Below are 15964 nucleotides of genomic sequence, written 5' to 3'. Positions count from 1 at the left end.
ATGAATTTTACACTATGTGAATTATCTCAACAAAAAAATAAAAATAATTTTAAAAATCAAATAAAACAATCATACTGCTCTTATTCAGGAAAAATTTAATAATAATGAAGAGGCTTTATAATTTTCCATTTAAGAGGCATATCCTGGCTCTCTCACTTACCAGCTGTGTAACCTTAATAATTTACCACTTCTGGGCCCATAGTAACAGTTCCTCTTCTCATAAAGCTGATAGAGGATCAAATAAAAATATGACGGTATTTAGAGCAATGTGGGACACATAATGAGTGCTATCAAGTGTTGGCTACATTTTTTTATTACCATCAATGTTGGAAAAGGTGTGGAAAAATGAGCACTTAAACCAACTGTGCATGTACTTATTGGCAAATCTCTCATGTGATCATATATAGAAATTTTAATTATCTTTATCCTTTTACCCTTTTATTTCTAAGAAATGCTAATGAAGACCAAAGGAAAAGATACAGAAAAATATGCACAAGACTGTTAACATGAACACTTTTCACAATAGCCAAGTGGAAACCAACCTAAGTATCCATGTGTTGGGAAGTAATTATTTATAAAACACTACACAGACACTAAAGTGTAGAAACACATGTAGGGATATGGAAAGAAGACTAAGACCCACTGTGAAAATCAACAAAAGGTTATAAAATTATACATACAGTTATAATCCAATTTGTATTTTTGTAACACATACATATATGTTTACATACATATTATAGGATTTTGCAATTACAGTCAACAAGCTTCCTCATCAACCATTTTTAAAAATTAATGAATATATATATAAAACAAAAGAATAATGCCTTCTAGGGAGGGAAGAAGGGAAAGGAAGGGGATTTTATACTAGGCATTGGCACAGAGAAAACTATGCTTATGCATTTATGAGTATGTCAAAATAAACCCCACTATTATGTAAAACTCCAATGCACTAAACATATTTTTAATTAAAAAAAAAAAAAAGAATGCCTTCAGTTCTATTTCTAACCACTCTTCCCAGTGTCTGCAAGACTAAGTAGAACAGAAGGTAGCCAGAACCCAGGGAACTCACCCAGACAGACAAGTCTACAAAACAACCTGCAAATTGGCACTGCAGACCTAGTATTAACTATTTCAAAGGAGAATTTTTAAAAGACATCACAAATTCTGGTGCACTAGAGAGAGTTCCAGGCTTCAGGTCTCAATTATTTGATTGAGCAACTATACGATTTTGGCCAAGCCCCCGCCAAACACTATATCTGAGAAATTCCAGTTTCCTATAGTAAGAACTGGTATAATAATCTCTAATCAGACTGCAAGGATTAAATGAGACCCTTAAAAAGAGCACTGAAAAACTGTAAAAGATATTTCTTTCTCTTTGGCTGAAATTACCAAAAATCAAACTTAAAAAGACATTAGTACAACCTTAAACCCCAGCAAACTGCTGTAAAAATAGTAGAGTTAAAAAAGAAAGAAAAAAATGCCTAGGTTTAATTAAATAGTAAATTAGGAAGCGCTTATGCTATAAACTTGTTAATAGTAAATATTATTATTGGTACTATCTAAAAATTCTCTCAAACCACTTTAAAGAGGTGAGCAGAGAAGCTATGAAAAATGAATAGAGACAAAAACTTTAACTGAGCTGACTTGTGAACAAAAAAGAATCTAAAGATATCAATTAGGCTGTAAACAACAAAATTGTGAACAGCAACATCAGCAGCTTACTTTTACTTACAAACAATATTAGATGAAGCTGATATGGCAAAATAAACTGAACTTCGAAATTCCAAAAGAAGACCTAACCTCTAACAGTAGCTCCAGTACAAATAAAAAAAGCCAAAGCAAACACTAATATAAAAATTTTTTTTTCTGATATCAAATGAATTAATTTCAGCATAAACATTAAGAGATTACAAAAGAATAATGATAATGTGAGCCACTTGGGAGGCTGAGGGCAAGAGGATCACAAGTTCAAGGTCACTCTGGGTAATTTAGCAAGACTGCTTCAAAATAAAAACTAAGAAGAGCTGAGGATGCAGCTCAGTGGTAGAGCACCCTGGGTTGAATCCCTAGTACCACAAAAGAGAGAGAGAGAGAGAGAGAGAGAGAGAGAGAGAGAGAGAGAGAGAGAGAGAGAGAGAGAGGGGTGTGAGCACATTACAGAAGAAAATGGCAATTATCATAGATTTCTTTATATTTTTCCATATTCCTCAACTTTTTTGCTCTTATAACAAGAAAAAAGATGTAGGTCCCCCCACCCTTTTTCAACCACAGAGAAGAAAGAATATTTGCACAAAAAGTGAGAGAATTGGAGCTGTGGTTGAAAACATAATGCCTGCCCAAATTTTCTGAAGGCAGAATAGAATGTTAAGAATTTTACAACCTTAACAGACTTTTAAAAAATGATGAGGTAACTGAGCCATGGAAAATATATGACACTTTTTAAAAATAAGTGGACTTGAATAGTAGCAAAGGATTTACAATAAATGAAGTCACCTAATAAAAGTATACACTAGGAGGATTTTAAGATTTAAACAGAATTTTAAAGTACAGAAGAAGTATGCCAAGGTCCTAATACCTCATTTCTCCCATGAGAGAAGCTAATAATAGAATTAATAAAGGAATAATGAAAAGAGTTCTGTTAAAACAATGTTTCTAACAATGTGAAAAAGGAGGAGGGAAGAATAAGGGCTTGAAGTAATCTAACCCAGCTTAAAAGAAATCGGGAATTTAAATTCCATTAAAGAAACCATAGAAAAGCCAGGCTTGGTGGCATATGCCTGTAATCACAAAAACTTGGAAAGCTGAGGCAGGAGAACCACAGTTCAAGGCCAGCCTCAGCAACTTAGTGAGGCCCTGTCTCAAATTTAAAAAGAAAAAGGTGCCAGGCAGTAGAACACACCTGTAATCCCAGTGGCTCGGAAGGCTGAGGCAGGAGGATCACAAGTTCAAAACCAGCCTCAGCAACTTAGTGAGACCATCTCTGAGCAAAATATAAAAAGGGCTGGGGATATGGCTCAGTGGTTAAGCAACCTGGGTTCAATCTTCAATACAAAAAAAAAAAAAAAGAAGAAGAAGAAAGAAAAGAAAGAAAGAGAAAGATATAAGGAAAATGAATAGCAAATATGAATTCAAATATAGATAATGGTTATAATTTTAGAAGACAGTAGCAAGTATTGGTGAGGCTATAGAAGACAAAACACACATACATAGCTGGTGAAAATACAACATGGTGCCACCACTCTGGAAAACAATCAGGCAGTTCTTCAAAATGCTCAAGTTATCATGTTATCCAGAAATCCTACTCCCAGGTATTTTGCCAAGGAAAAGAAATAAACCCTCTAGCTTTATTTTCTCTTAGTTGACTTAAAAATCACATTTTGGAAGTCACACAGCTGAGCAATACATTATTTGTCTCCTATTAGCTTTGTGGTAGATAACACCTCTGCATGTGGGTTACGATGATAATGGTTGCCTAGGTTACTTTCCAGGGACATCAAGGGCTGCTTTTGCTGAATACACTGACTCTTCACTTGAGTCTGCGGATAGCCAATAGAGTGACTAGAACAAGAGGAACAGGCCTGGCATCTCTACCTTCATACTGTGTCCGTCCCGTATCCTTTGTGGCCTAGGCCAAAGACACCTACAGTCACCATGACCAGAAACAGGAGAACATAGAAGTGAAAACAGGTGGCACCTGAGTTCCTAGAGGATCACCTATTCCCAAAACAGACACAAATTATCCCCCTTTACTTATCTCTTTCCTCATTATTCTCACCCCCTATCTGTAACTCCTTAACTCCCTAGAGTAAAGAAGCTATTTGGCAAGCGCTATTGCTTCTTCATTCTTCGGTTACTAATGAATAAAGCTCTTTTTCCTCCCCTCACCTGTCACTCTGAGTCACTGGCCTTTATCAGGCAGCAGCCAAATTGGACCTTTTCTTGGTTACAGGTATATACACAAGAGAACTGAAAACATGTATCCACACAAAAATTTGTATGTGAATGTTCAGAGCAGCACCATCTATAATAGCCAAAAAGTGCAAACAATGCAAATATCTATCAACAAATGAATGGATAAATAGAATGTGGTATTACCCATACAATGGATAGTTGTATCATCATTATTATTATTATTCAGGAAAAGAACAGAGTGCAGTGGAAGTTACAAATACAGACAGAAAAGGTATTCAAACAGGAAGAGCTAGGCACTACAGAAATAAGGATTTGTATTGAACCTGGCCACTGAATAACAAGAATGAGAGAAGGAATGTTCATGTACACCAATCTGACTCCTCCAAACAGGCTCTCCATTCCAAATTAAGAGCATCACAGTTCACTCAACCTCTACAGCAGGAGATCCGAGGCTAAGGCAGAAAAAAATGAAGGAAACTGGTTGGATGAGGGCCAGCAGAGTGGTGCCTCTGGCTCACTCTAGCTATGTGGAAATGAGCACCTAAAGCTGCTGGAATCTCCAAATTTAGAAGAGAAGGCAGAAATCCAGACTTTAAAGTGAAACCTCTAATTTTTTTTTTCTTTTTCTTTTCTTTTTCATACTGGGGATTGAACCCAGAGGGGCTTTACCTCTGAGCCACATCCCCAGCACCCTCCCCCCCTTTTTTTTGAGACAGAGTCTCCCTAAATTGCTTAGGGCCCCACTAAATTGCTGAGACTGGCCTCAAACTTGTAATTCTCCTGCCTTAGCCTCCTAAATCACTGGGATTACAGGCATGCTTCCACCAAACCCAGTTCTCTAGATTTTTAATAGTTAACAACCAACGCAACTTTTTCAAACACTGTGTAGGCCCACAGTGCTCCTAATTCTCCTCAAATTCATTATTATTTTTCACCACACTTCCAGTTCCTTCACAATTCCATCTTCCCCAATTACAGACTGCTTTCTAAAAGCACAATGTCCAACTCGCTCTTTAGAACAAATACCAAACTTTCATATTAGCCTTGAAGCCCTTCCATTAATGGTGGCCCCTTGTACTGCACATCTCCTGCCTTCATCCCCACAACCTAGGGCAATATTCCCAAAATACTGTCTTTACTTTCCCACCTTCAAGACTTGTCATTTCCTAGGCCTAGAATACCCTTCCCAACAACTTTTCACTTGCTACCTTCAGTCGGTCATTAATCCATCCCACAAATAAATATGCAATATGCTGTGCCAGACACTATGCTAAGCACTGTCCACACAACATCACACAGAACAGACAAAAATCCTCACCTTCAAGGAGCTACATAAAGGAAACAGATAAGTAAAATGTGTAGGAAGTCACACAGGAAAAAGGTGCTTTGATGTTAAGAAAAAAGCATGAAGGAAGGTTAGGACGGGAGAGGGAAAGATGGGACGGAAGGTGCAGAAGGCTGCAATTTTAAGGCACCATTCTGAAGACAACATTAGAGCAAAGACCTGAAGGAGGTGAAGGGATAAATAACTGGAACAAGAAGGTTCCAGGCAAAAGGAACATCAACAGCAAAGACCTCGGGCAAAAGTGTACCCAGTATTTCAAGCTAACATTCAACTCTGTCTTGAAGCCCAACTCAAGTGCCACTTACTCTGGGCAACTATTTTTGATTTCTACAAATCGGAATTATTCATTTCCCAACACCGTATCTGTTCCTTCCTTCAGGCAACTTACACAGTGAAAATCCCCCTTTTGAATATAAAAAGTAATCCCTGATCAATCAAGTCAGTTAAAAGAAATCATTCACAAACAATACATATTTAAACCATTTTAACTTTAAACGTAATTAATTTTCTGATGTAACATGGAGACCTTTTCTTTGAGCATGAGTATGCTAACTGCAGTTCCCCATTTTCTTAGATAAACTACACTGGTAACCCACTGACTAGGAGGACGTCCCTTGCCTTAAAGTAAAACAGGGACTTGGAAATAACTGAAATGTTTTCTGGGAAATCCATTCAAAAACTGACAGGATTCTCCTATAATGTTTCGGCTGCCTTGACCACAAATGTAATTCATTCAAAGGCAGTTCTTTCACCTCCTTGCATTCATCAAAACTTTCTGAAGCATTTCATAAAAATACTTTTGTATCCATATTTCTTGCTTTGTGTAATATTTATTAAATTATACTCACAAGTACCAGTGGCATAAATAAGTTTGAGAAAATACAACTGACTCTTGGAGAACAGAAAAATCAAATGATACACATGCCAACTAGAGCCAAGCTACCAATGTGAGAGTCTGTGTGCCAGCTGTGGGAATTGCCTAGCATGGTTTACTAAGGAAATGATTAATCCAAGATGTCAAATCATGCCCGGCAAAGGATTTGAACAGATACTTCTTCAACAAGTTATTAAAATGGCCAATGAGCACATGAATATTTGCTTAACATCATTAGTCACTAGGGAAATGCAAATCAAAACCACACTGATACACAACTTCATACTCACTAGAATGGCTGTACAAAAAAAAAAAAAACTAAGGACGGAAAAAAATGTGAAGAAACGGGAACCCTCAGACACTGCTGATATGGTTTGGCAGTTTCTCAAAATGTTAAACATAGAGTTAATATGTGACCCAGCAATTCTACTCTTTTAAGTGTACACCCAAGAGAACTGAAAACATAAGCCTACACAAAACTTGAGTATAAATGTTACAGCAGCATTATTCATAATAATCAAAAAGTAAAAACTCAAATATCCATTAATGGAGGAATGGATACACAAAATATAGTATAGCCATATAGTTGAATATTGTCGTCATAAAAAGGAATGAAGTTCTAATACATGCTACCATACAGATGACCACTAAAAACATTATGCTAAGTGAAAGAAGCAGACACAAAAGACAATGCATTGTCCTTATCCAGAAAGGTAAATCCACAGAGACAGAAAGTAGATTAGTGGTAGCCAGAGGATAGAGGAAGGCAGAAATGTGGAGTGACTGTTGACAGGCATTGGGTTTCTTTTGGGGGTGAAGAAAATATTATGGAATTAGTGATGATGGGTGTCTAACTTTGTGAATATACTAGAAAAAAAAAAAAAAACACTTAACTGTATATCTTTAAAGAAATTTCAATGTTACTAGTGTTCAATAAATTCTTGATTTAATAGCTAGGGGAAAGCAGGTCTAGATGTACTACTAAGCAGAAATTTCCACTGAATACATTTGTCATTTGTCAGAGGACTCTGTTAAGACTCTGGCCCTGCAGGGCAGAGATGCCCTCGCATATATTTCCCTTAACATCTGGAATATTATACTAAGCAGGAATTCAATCAAAGACCACTAAATAAATTAATTAATATCCAGGAATCTAGAAGGAATGTCCTGACCAAGATTCCACACTAATCAGAAAAACTCACTTTTTTATTCCCCAGAATTCTGAATTCCCACTAAAAAGGTACTTCTCTTATCACGACATTTATTCCATCTATATATCATATATCATTTTTATCATCATATAACTACCCAGAGGACCCATGCCTAACTTCTGTGACATTTTTAAAACCTAGTTCAAATTCTCTACCTTATATCTATCACCAAATGCTACTTATTGGGCTCTCAGTGTGTTCTTCTGCCTCTTTAGCATATTTCCTAAGATAGAAATGCCTCATATATTTAGCCCCATTTGTTCATCTCAAACACCCTAAAGTCCAAAAAAAAAAAAAATTTTCACTCATCCATGTTACAAGTGAAAAAAATCTCACATCTATGGTTACCTGGTCTCCTGAGCTCAAAGTCCACCTTTCTTCATAAATACTATGTAGTGCCAAACTTTTTTCTTTGAATGAACAAAGTATTCTCATAAGTTAGATTTTAAAAGAACAAGAATAAAAAGATTTAAAAAATCAAAGATAATAGCCCATAAGCCTAAAGTTCAGAATGAGTGGGTACCAAGGCAAGAGAACAACAAAAAAAGGGTTATTTAGAACAAGAAGACATTAACAAAGGACTCACTGCTTAGGGAAGATGTTGTAATATCAAAAGATGAAAGGACAATGCAGACCCATTCAGCATCTTTGCTTGTCTTCATGAAGGAGCCTGATCTTTAAACTGGGAAGGTTAGAATTCTAACAAAAGGGAGCTAACATCTAAGATGAGTAGCTTGGATGGTGAACAGCAATGAAATATAAAACTAGTTCAAAAGTATCTGCTTTCTGATCAAATACAAATGCACAATACTTAAAAACCTTTCAGATCTGATAAAAATTACTGCTAACCAGTAGTTATTTAAGCTACCTTGACAAGGCACCAGGAGTCAGAAATGAAACTTGCATCCTCAATTTTCAAAAAAAAAAAAGGGGGGGGACATGAAAATACAGAAAAACATCTATGGGTTACCTTGCCACATATCTGCTGAAAAATCCTAGAATGGGTAAATACCAAGTCTTTGGATACAGTAAATAGAAAGCTACCACTAGGCGCTTTACTAAGGCATGCTTTACACATTTGCCTTTCGATATGATTACTAAAATAGAAAAAGATGAAATAGACATTTATGTAACTGATTCTAACAAGACAATCTGACCAAATCTTTTAATAAGAGTCTGACATACAAAATGTAGAATGTTGAACAGAAGCTGGAAAATCTGTTAAACTCAACTAAGAGGATATATAGCTGGTTGAACATCTCAGTGACTAATGCATGAACATCAACCAACTTGCTAGGAAGTCCCCAGTAAACCTCACAGGGTTCCATCCTTTCCCACATCTATACAACTTCTGTTAATTTAATAAAAACGTTAATAAGGTCACAGACCTGCTCTTCACTGTGTACATGCCATAAAGTTTAGTGGCCAACATACACAGTCTGACAGAATAAGGTTCCTTAAGAGTCATGGTGGGCTGAAATGGTGGTCCAAAAGCAAAAATGAAAGTAGACAGAAGTCAGGACTAACATTTAGATTTTAAAACTCAAATACATGAATAAGTAAAACCTATCACTAAAAGACCTACACAAAATCTTCAATTGAAATAACAGATGCTTATGTCCAGACTCTATTACTATAGTTCTCAAATTCATCAATTAAAAAATATACATATTTCCATATGAATCTTTCCCAGTCTTCATCCTTTAACAATTACAAAAAAAAATCTACAAATGTCATTCAGTTAATAGAGTCATTCAAGTGTCTCTTAGGACTAGGAAATGTTTTATCTTATCAGTCTAATTTATTGACATTTTTATCAGTCACAAATATTCCTTGAAAGAAGGCTCAGATATTATTAAATTTAAGTCTCTCTTAGAATAAAAGAAGAAACAAAGAAAAATTAAATAACCTGTCCCAAATTACCCAGCTGCCTACCAGTGGTCATGACTCCTAGATCCCATGCCCTTTTTCCCACATGGTGTGGATTTCCAGTTCTCTATTTCCTTTTTAAAAACTAACTCTGCACTAAAGAGTTAGAAAACATTCAGGGGGAAAAAAATCCCAATACACACCATATTTTGCTAAAGACAACTTGGTTTAGCAAAAACAAATAACCACAGCATATTAGTCTGTAAAATATTTTGACATGTGTGATCACTGGCAAGTTTGATAACCAATATTTGTTTTTCCTAAAAAGGCACTCTAATATACGAATAGCCTTTATTCTTAAAGTATACTTACTTATAAAAGCCTTATTTTATATTCCACTTACCATTAGAAAAACTTATTTCATGGGTGGAAATGCTTTTAATGGACATGCCATTGTTATCTGTTCCCAAACACCCCCCCCCCAATTAAATGTGAAATTAAAAGGTTTTAGACCTTCAAACCTAAACAGGAAGCCAAAACCTTAGCCCTGTGCTGAGACCCTCTTGCTCCTTCATCAGGCCCCTCTACCCCAAAACAATGTCTTTTTAGAGTCAGAAGGTACAAAGGTTGTCTGGCAGGCAGCCCAGCAGATTCCTGGTGGCCTCCTGTCCATCCTTCCTCCCGCTTTCTCTGGGTTTAAAGACTAGTGGAGGATTGAGAACTGATAAAAGAACAAGTTAGTAAGGATGATCTTATAACCCTAGCATCTACCACGCCAGCCCCAGGACCCACCCATCACCCAAGAGACCTGGATGCCTTTCCTTGCCCCAGGCCTGAATCCTTGGGTTCCTCTGGGACCCCTTTAGAAAGGAAAAGGAAACTTAAATGCCCAGTACCCTCCTCCCCAGTGTCATCCATTAAAGCCCCAGCAAGCTCTTTGTTTCCAACAGCTGTGGGAGGGCAGGAGGCCTTGGAGAGAGGGGAGAGGTCACTCCCTAGCTCCCCTGGCTGCCAATCTCTGGGCCCTCCCTCTGGCAAAACAAACAGAGGCACATCACTCTCTCCTCTGAGCACACCACCTTAATAACACAGGGTTACACCTTGCTATTCAGGGGCACTCTTTGAGGCCTAAATTACCTGTTTCTACACCCAAAGCCCACACGAGATGACTCCCTCCCTCTCTGTCTGCTAAACGGGGTTCACTCTAGGACTCCTATCCCTCCTCCTCAATGCAAACGCTAGGGGGACGACCTGAGCCCCAGGCTTCATCCATACACAACACACAAACACAGGTCACTTTCGGAGCCCTGGGTCTTTCCCCACACCCAAAGACCTGGGGACACTACAAGACCCATCCCACCTCTGAACCCGAAGGTCTCCCACACACTCACTATCGCCACTCGCGTCCTGTGGCCACCCGTTCCTTACCCACAACGACCCCGAGACCCGAGCACCCTAAGGAAGAACGCGCCCTGCACACCGGCACTCCTCCGGCCCTGCGCCTCGCCCCCAGCCCCTCACCATCTCCCCACAGCGCTCACACTCAGATGCCAGCCTGGGCCGGCCTCCCTCCCCGGAGCCTTCACAACACAAACACGCGCTCCCGCGAGCACACCCGCGAGCACACCGGGAGCCCCGGCCGGCCCGCCTCTCGGGGTCCAGCCTCGCCGGGCGCGGGGCCGCCCTCACCCAGCCACTCGACACCCACGGACGCACGCAGGCCACTCCCCGTCCCCAACGCCGGTCCCCAAGCCCGCACCGCGCGCTCGCGCCCTGCCCTCCGCCCTCGCGCCGGGGTCTTTCCCAGCCCCGCCGCGGGAACCCGGAACGGGGCGACGGCGGAAGGAGGGGGCCCGGGGCGGGCTCTGCACGGTCCTACCTGAGCAGTTGATGCTCTTGCCTTTGCCACCGGGACAGTCCCCGCCGCCGCCGCTGCCGCCACCCGGGGGCTGGTTGGACGCGCGGCTGCCGGGCAGGGAGAAGGCGAAGAGCAGAAGCACCGACGTGTAGCAGCAGAAGGCGAGCGGGGGCGCGGCAGCCAGCCGGAGCGGCGCCTCAGCGGCCGCGGCGCCCATGGCTGGCGCCCCTGGACGGCGGGAAGTGCAGGGAGCTGCAGGCCGGGGGCATCCAGCCGCGCGCCCAGAGCCCCGCCGCCGCCTAGCCGCCTCCTAGCAGCCGCGCCGCTGCGCCCGGGAGCAGCCCCTCGGCATCCCCGCCCCACCCGCAGCGCCCGCCAGGCCCCGGCCCGCAGCGCTCGGGACAGAGTCGGTGGGTCCCGGCGCGAGCGAGGGTCGCGGGCGCGCGAGGGAGCGCGCGAGGGTGCGAGCCCGCGTGGGGGAGATCGAGGCCGGGGGCGCGAGCGGGCGCGCGCGCGGTGGGCGGGGGTCGCGGGGCGGGGGTCGCGGGGCGGGGGCAGGCCCAGCCCCTCGCTCGTCGGCTCCCTTCCCTTTGTGTCCGCGGCCGTCGCCACCGCGTCACAAAGACCCCGGCCCGCCCGGTGAGGGGCGCGTGACGGAGCCGCGGGCGGGAGGGGTGGCTGCGACCCCGCCCCGCGCACACCCCCAGCGCCCGCGCCGGCAGCTCCGCCCCCGCCCGCGGCCGGCGCCGCCTCCGGGGCAGCTATTGTTCCTGCGGCGGGGCGGGGGCCGGGCGGGGGCCGGGCGGGGGGCGCGCACCTCTCCGCCGCCGGGTGGGTTTCGCGGCACCGAGGTGACCCAGCCAGCCGCGTTTCCCTAACAGACGTCGTCGTCGTCGCCCTTTGTGAGCGTTTTTGAAGCGTTTCTTTCTAAACGTTTTGAAACGCTGGGAAAGAAGGGCAGGTGGGCTATCCTCTGTTCCCCTGGTGAAGAAACGACCGCGGAGAGCAAAAGGTGACTTGCCCAAGGTCACATACCAAGAATACAGGCAGGATCAGAATTGGAACCCAAGTTCTGACTCCAGCCGTGCAGTTCACAGAGATGCTGCGTGAATGGCTGATTCTCTAGGACCTCACCCCCACCGGGTTCCCAGATGCGCGCACACCAACTGAATTTAAAATACTTTGGAAAGTCTGTATTGCTCTCTCCCCCTAATAATAGCTAAGATTTAGAAAGGACTTACTGTGTCCGAGGCCTGGAGGAAGCTAGCTGCGTGCGTTTCTCTCCAATTCTCCTTTACAGACCTACAAAGGAGTTTTCATTCTGATCTACAGATGAGGAAGTTAGGACCCAGAGACTTAAAATGACCCTACTCCCAGACCAGTGTTCTTCCTACCACATCTTACTAGGTGATACCCACACATAAAGATCCTGGACTGAATTCTTGGAAAGTCCTCTGTTCTTTTCATTCCATTATGCTGCCTCCCACCTCAGAAGGAATTTTTAAGTGTCTTTGAAAAACTCAACCAGTTTAACTCATAAAATTAAGACGTGCGGAAAACCCACAAGAAAACCACATCAGGAAAAGTGCCTTTAATGTAAATATGAGGCAAAATACTTATATAAACAGGTAATAAGAAAAGTCTGGCTGGCTTATTCAGAAAAAGCATAGACCATAAATATATGGAAAGAGAATTAAAACCATTAGTAATAAAAGGCAAGATAAAACCACAGGATTCTGCCCCTGCCCCAGGATGATTAACAAGAGTTAAAGGAATTGACAAAACCCGGATCTATTAATTCATACACTTTGGGAGGACCATGAATGAAAGCCCTTTAAAATGGTTTTACCCTTTATTCTAGCAATCCCATTTATTGGAATTTATCCTACAGAAATTATCGAAAAGGCACACAAAAATGTATAAATAAGAACGTTCATCAGAGCCTTTTTACAATAGTAAAATTTAACCTAAGTGTCCACCAGTGGGGACTAGTCAAATATAAAGTGTGGTACTTCTCAATATGTTGGCCTATGATGCAACTTTAACAGCAATGACAATTAGGTTAATGTTTACTGATGTAGAAAAAAACAGCATACTAATGAGTATAAGAAAATCCTATTTTTCTAAAAAGTACATGTGTATACCATAGGAAAAAAGGTCAAGAAGACTATACAGCAATATATTACCAGTGGCTATCTCTGAAAAGTAGCTTATGAGAAACAGCTCCTTGTCCTCTGTATTTTTCTGTATGATCTGAACTTTTTTTTTTTTTTTTTTTTGAACTAGGGTTTGAACCCAAGGGTACTCTACCACTGACCCACAGCCCTAGCCCTTTGTATTTGTTATTTTGAGACAGCGGTCTCACTAAGTTGCTTAGGGTCTAGATAAATTGCTAAGGCTGGTCTCAAACTTGTAATCCTCCTGCCTCAGCCTCCTGAGCTGCTGGGATTACAGGTGTGAGCCATGGCACCCAGCTATGATCTGAATTTTTTCAGTGAAATTTTTTTTATTGTTATAATTTTTAAAAGTTATTTCCTTTTAAATATGTCCTCATCCTGCTATTTACATAAATAAATTTGCAGTTTTAAACATCAAACCTCTAAACTATCAGCAGCGGATGGCAATTGTTGCAGCTACAACTGAACTTCTGAATTGGGTGTGATCCCAGGTCCCTGACTACTAAGCCACAGAGGAAAGCTCGTTCTCAGACCACTCCTTCAGCAGCTCTTTGAATCTTTACTTCACCTGTGCTACTTCCCTGACTTGTATATTGGCCCTCCCAACCCCAGTATTCTGCCTTGACCATACCCCAGGCAGAAATAATGAGTAGACATTCCTAAATGAAAAAGCAAACAACCCTGGGGTCATAAATCATAATTTAATTTATATTGTATCTTTCTTCAAATTAGGTAAGAAAAATTCAACACAGATTTCTCAAAAGTTTTCAAATTGAGCTGGGTATGGTGACACATGCCTATAACCCCAGCAGCTCAGGAGGCTGAGGCAGGAGGATTGAGATTTCAAAGCTAGCCTCAGCAACTTAGTGAGGCCCTAAGTAACTCAATACAATAAAGAGCTGGGAATGTAGCTGAGTAGTTAAGTGCCCCTGAGTTCAATTCCTGGTACAAAAAAAAAAAAAAATTCAAATTGAAAAGGACTCTTCTTCAGAAACAGGATTTCTGACTTTGCTCATACAATCTCAGAAAGAAAAAAAAAATAGATCTTAGAGGTTATCTAATAAAACCCGCATCACATTCTAATATCTGTGGCTCCAAAAGACCAGATAACAAAATGATGTGGAACTTGATACATAAAATTCATCCTGAGAGTTTAAAAGAAATGTAGATTCTGAACATTACTCCAGATAGTCTGGGTGAAGCTCAAGTATCTTATTTCTTTTTAAAGTTCTCTGGATAACTTGATGCCCTGTCATGTTTGGAAACCTCTGACCTCATCTTGATCAATCAGCTATTGCTCCATAACAACCATAAAATCTCAGCAGCATGAAACAATAATCATTTCTCTTAGGTCTCATAGGGGTTGGTTGGGACTTGATTGGTCAAGGTGAGGCCTGGCTGGATGGCTCTGCTGAAGCCTCATATCCCAGCTGGGCTTGGGTCCTGTGCACAGGATGAGCTCTGGTCCACTCCACCAGTGTTCCTTCTGAGGCCCTGACTGAAGTGGCAGCAGCTACCATAAGAAATTCTCAGGTAGCGGTGTTGCACACAGGCAGGCCCAACCATGCAAACACTTTCAACACTGGCTTTGGTACATTTCTGCTGACATCCCACAGGCTAAAACTAGTACTGGGGTTGAACCCAAAAACAAGAAGTTGGGAAGTCTATTCTTATATTCTTAAGGAGGTAAGTGAGAGGGGTGAATATCTATTGAAGATCCTATACTTGAACACCATTAGTTATGCTGTTATCAATAATGTTTTCAACCGGGTGCAGGGGTGCACACCTGGTCTCAGGAGGCTGAGACAGGAGGATCGTGATTTCAAAGCCAGCCTCAGTAATGGCGAGGCACTAAGCAACTCAGTGAGACCCTGTCTCTAAATAAAATACAAATTAGGGCTGGGGATGTGGCTCAGTGGTTGAGTGCCCCTGAGTTCAGTCCCTATTACCCGCTCCCCACCAAAAAAAAAAAAAAATATTTTCAGTTCCAAGTAGTGAAAAACTCAATCAGAATTAACTTAAAGGGGTTTCTTGGCTTAGGTTTAAAAAGAAAAATGCCAAAGGTAGTGCCCCCTTTCCTATGAGTCAGTTCTCGTCCTCAATAAAACTTCACTCATGGAAAACATTGCATTCCTTCAAGAAGCCTTTATGAGCATTTGTTGCATGCTAGGCACTACAGTAGCCTCTGGAGGCAAGAGATAATCCTGCCCTCACTGTGTGGGGATGGCAAGACATCTGAAAATTAACAGTTACAACACAGTGTGATAAATACTAAATATAAATAGAGCGAGGGTGGGGTGGGAGTAAATGGCAGATTCCATCCCATACTCCCAGCCCTGCCAAAATCCTGGCTTTTCTGGAACTCCTGCTGGATGAACTAGCTGCATAATGAAGTCCTGAGAAGCAGTAATGAGACACCTGGGGGCTGACAAATTGGCCCCCCAAGGGGAGAGTCAGAATGCTCCATCCAGAAACAGGAGAAAGGGTTGATTTATGGTGTAGCACTGGCACAAGCCTGGGACTGCCCCCTTCCTAGAGAGAGGGATCTTTAAAAAAAAAAAAGGGAGTGGATAAGTCACTCATTCATTCAGTTCATTGATATTGAGGGTCTATTCCTAGTCCGTGAGAATTCAGTGGTGAGTCCAACAGACTTGGTCTCTGTTCTTAGGAAGTTTACAGTAAGATACTAATCAAAGTTAAACAAATAAAAATAAAATT

General features: G+C 41.7%; 1 protein-coding gene across 1 annotated transcript in view; it reads right to left on the bottom strand.

Annotated features, from left to right (window-relative positions):
- Positions 1 to 11680, bottom strand: part of TMEFF1 (transmembrane protein with EGF like and two follistatin like domains 1) — an 87588-nt gene extending 75908 nt beyond the window's left edge. The window contains exon 1 of the mRNA XM_079112254.1: positions 11091 to 11680. Coding sequence (XP_078968380.1) covers positions 11091 to 11286 — 196 coding nt within the window. The 5' untranslated portion in view covers positions 11287 to 11680. The remainder of the gene's footprint in view (positions 1 to 11090) is intronic.
- Positions 11681 to 15964: the final 4284 nt, after the last annotated feature.

This window comes from Sciurus vulgaris (assembly GCF_902686455.1).
Source record: "Sciurus vulgaris genome assembly, chromosome: 15".
Classification (NCBI taxonomy): domain Eukaryota; kingdom Metazoa; phylum Chordata; class Mammalia; order Rodentia; family Sciuridae; genus Sciurus; species Sciurus vulgaris.
The sequence above is the reverse complement of the archived record's forward strand: the minus strand, read 5'-3'. Positions and strand labels throughout refer to the sequence as shown.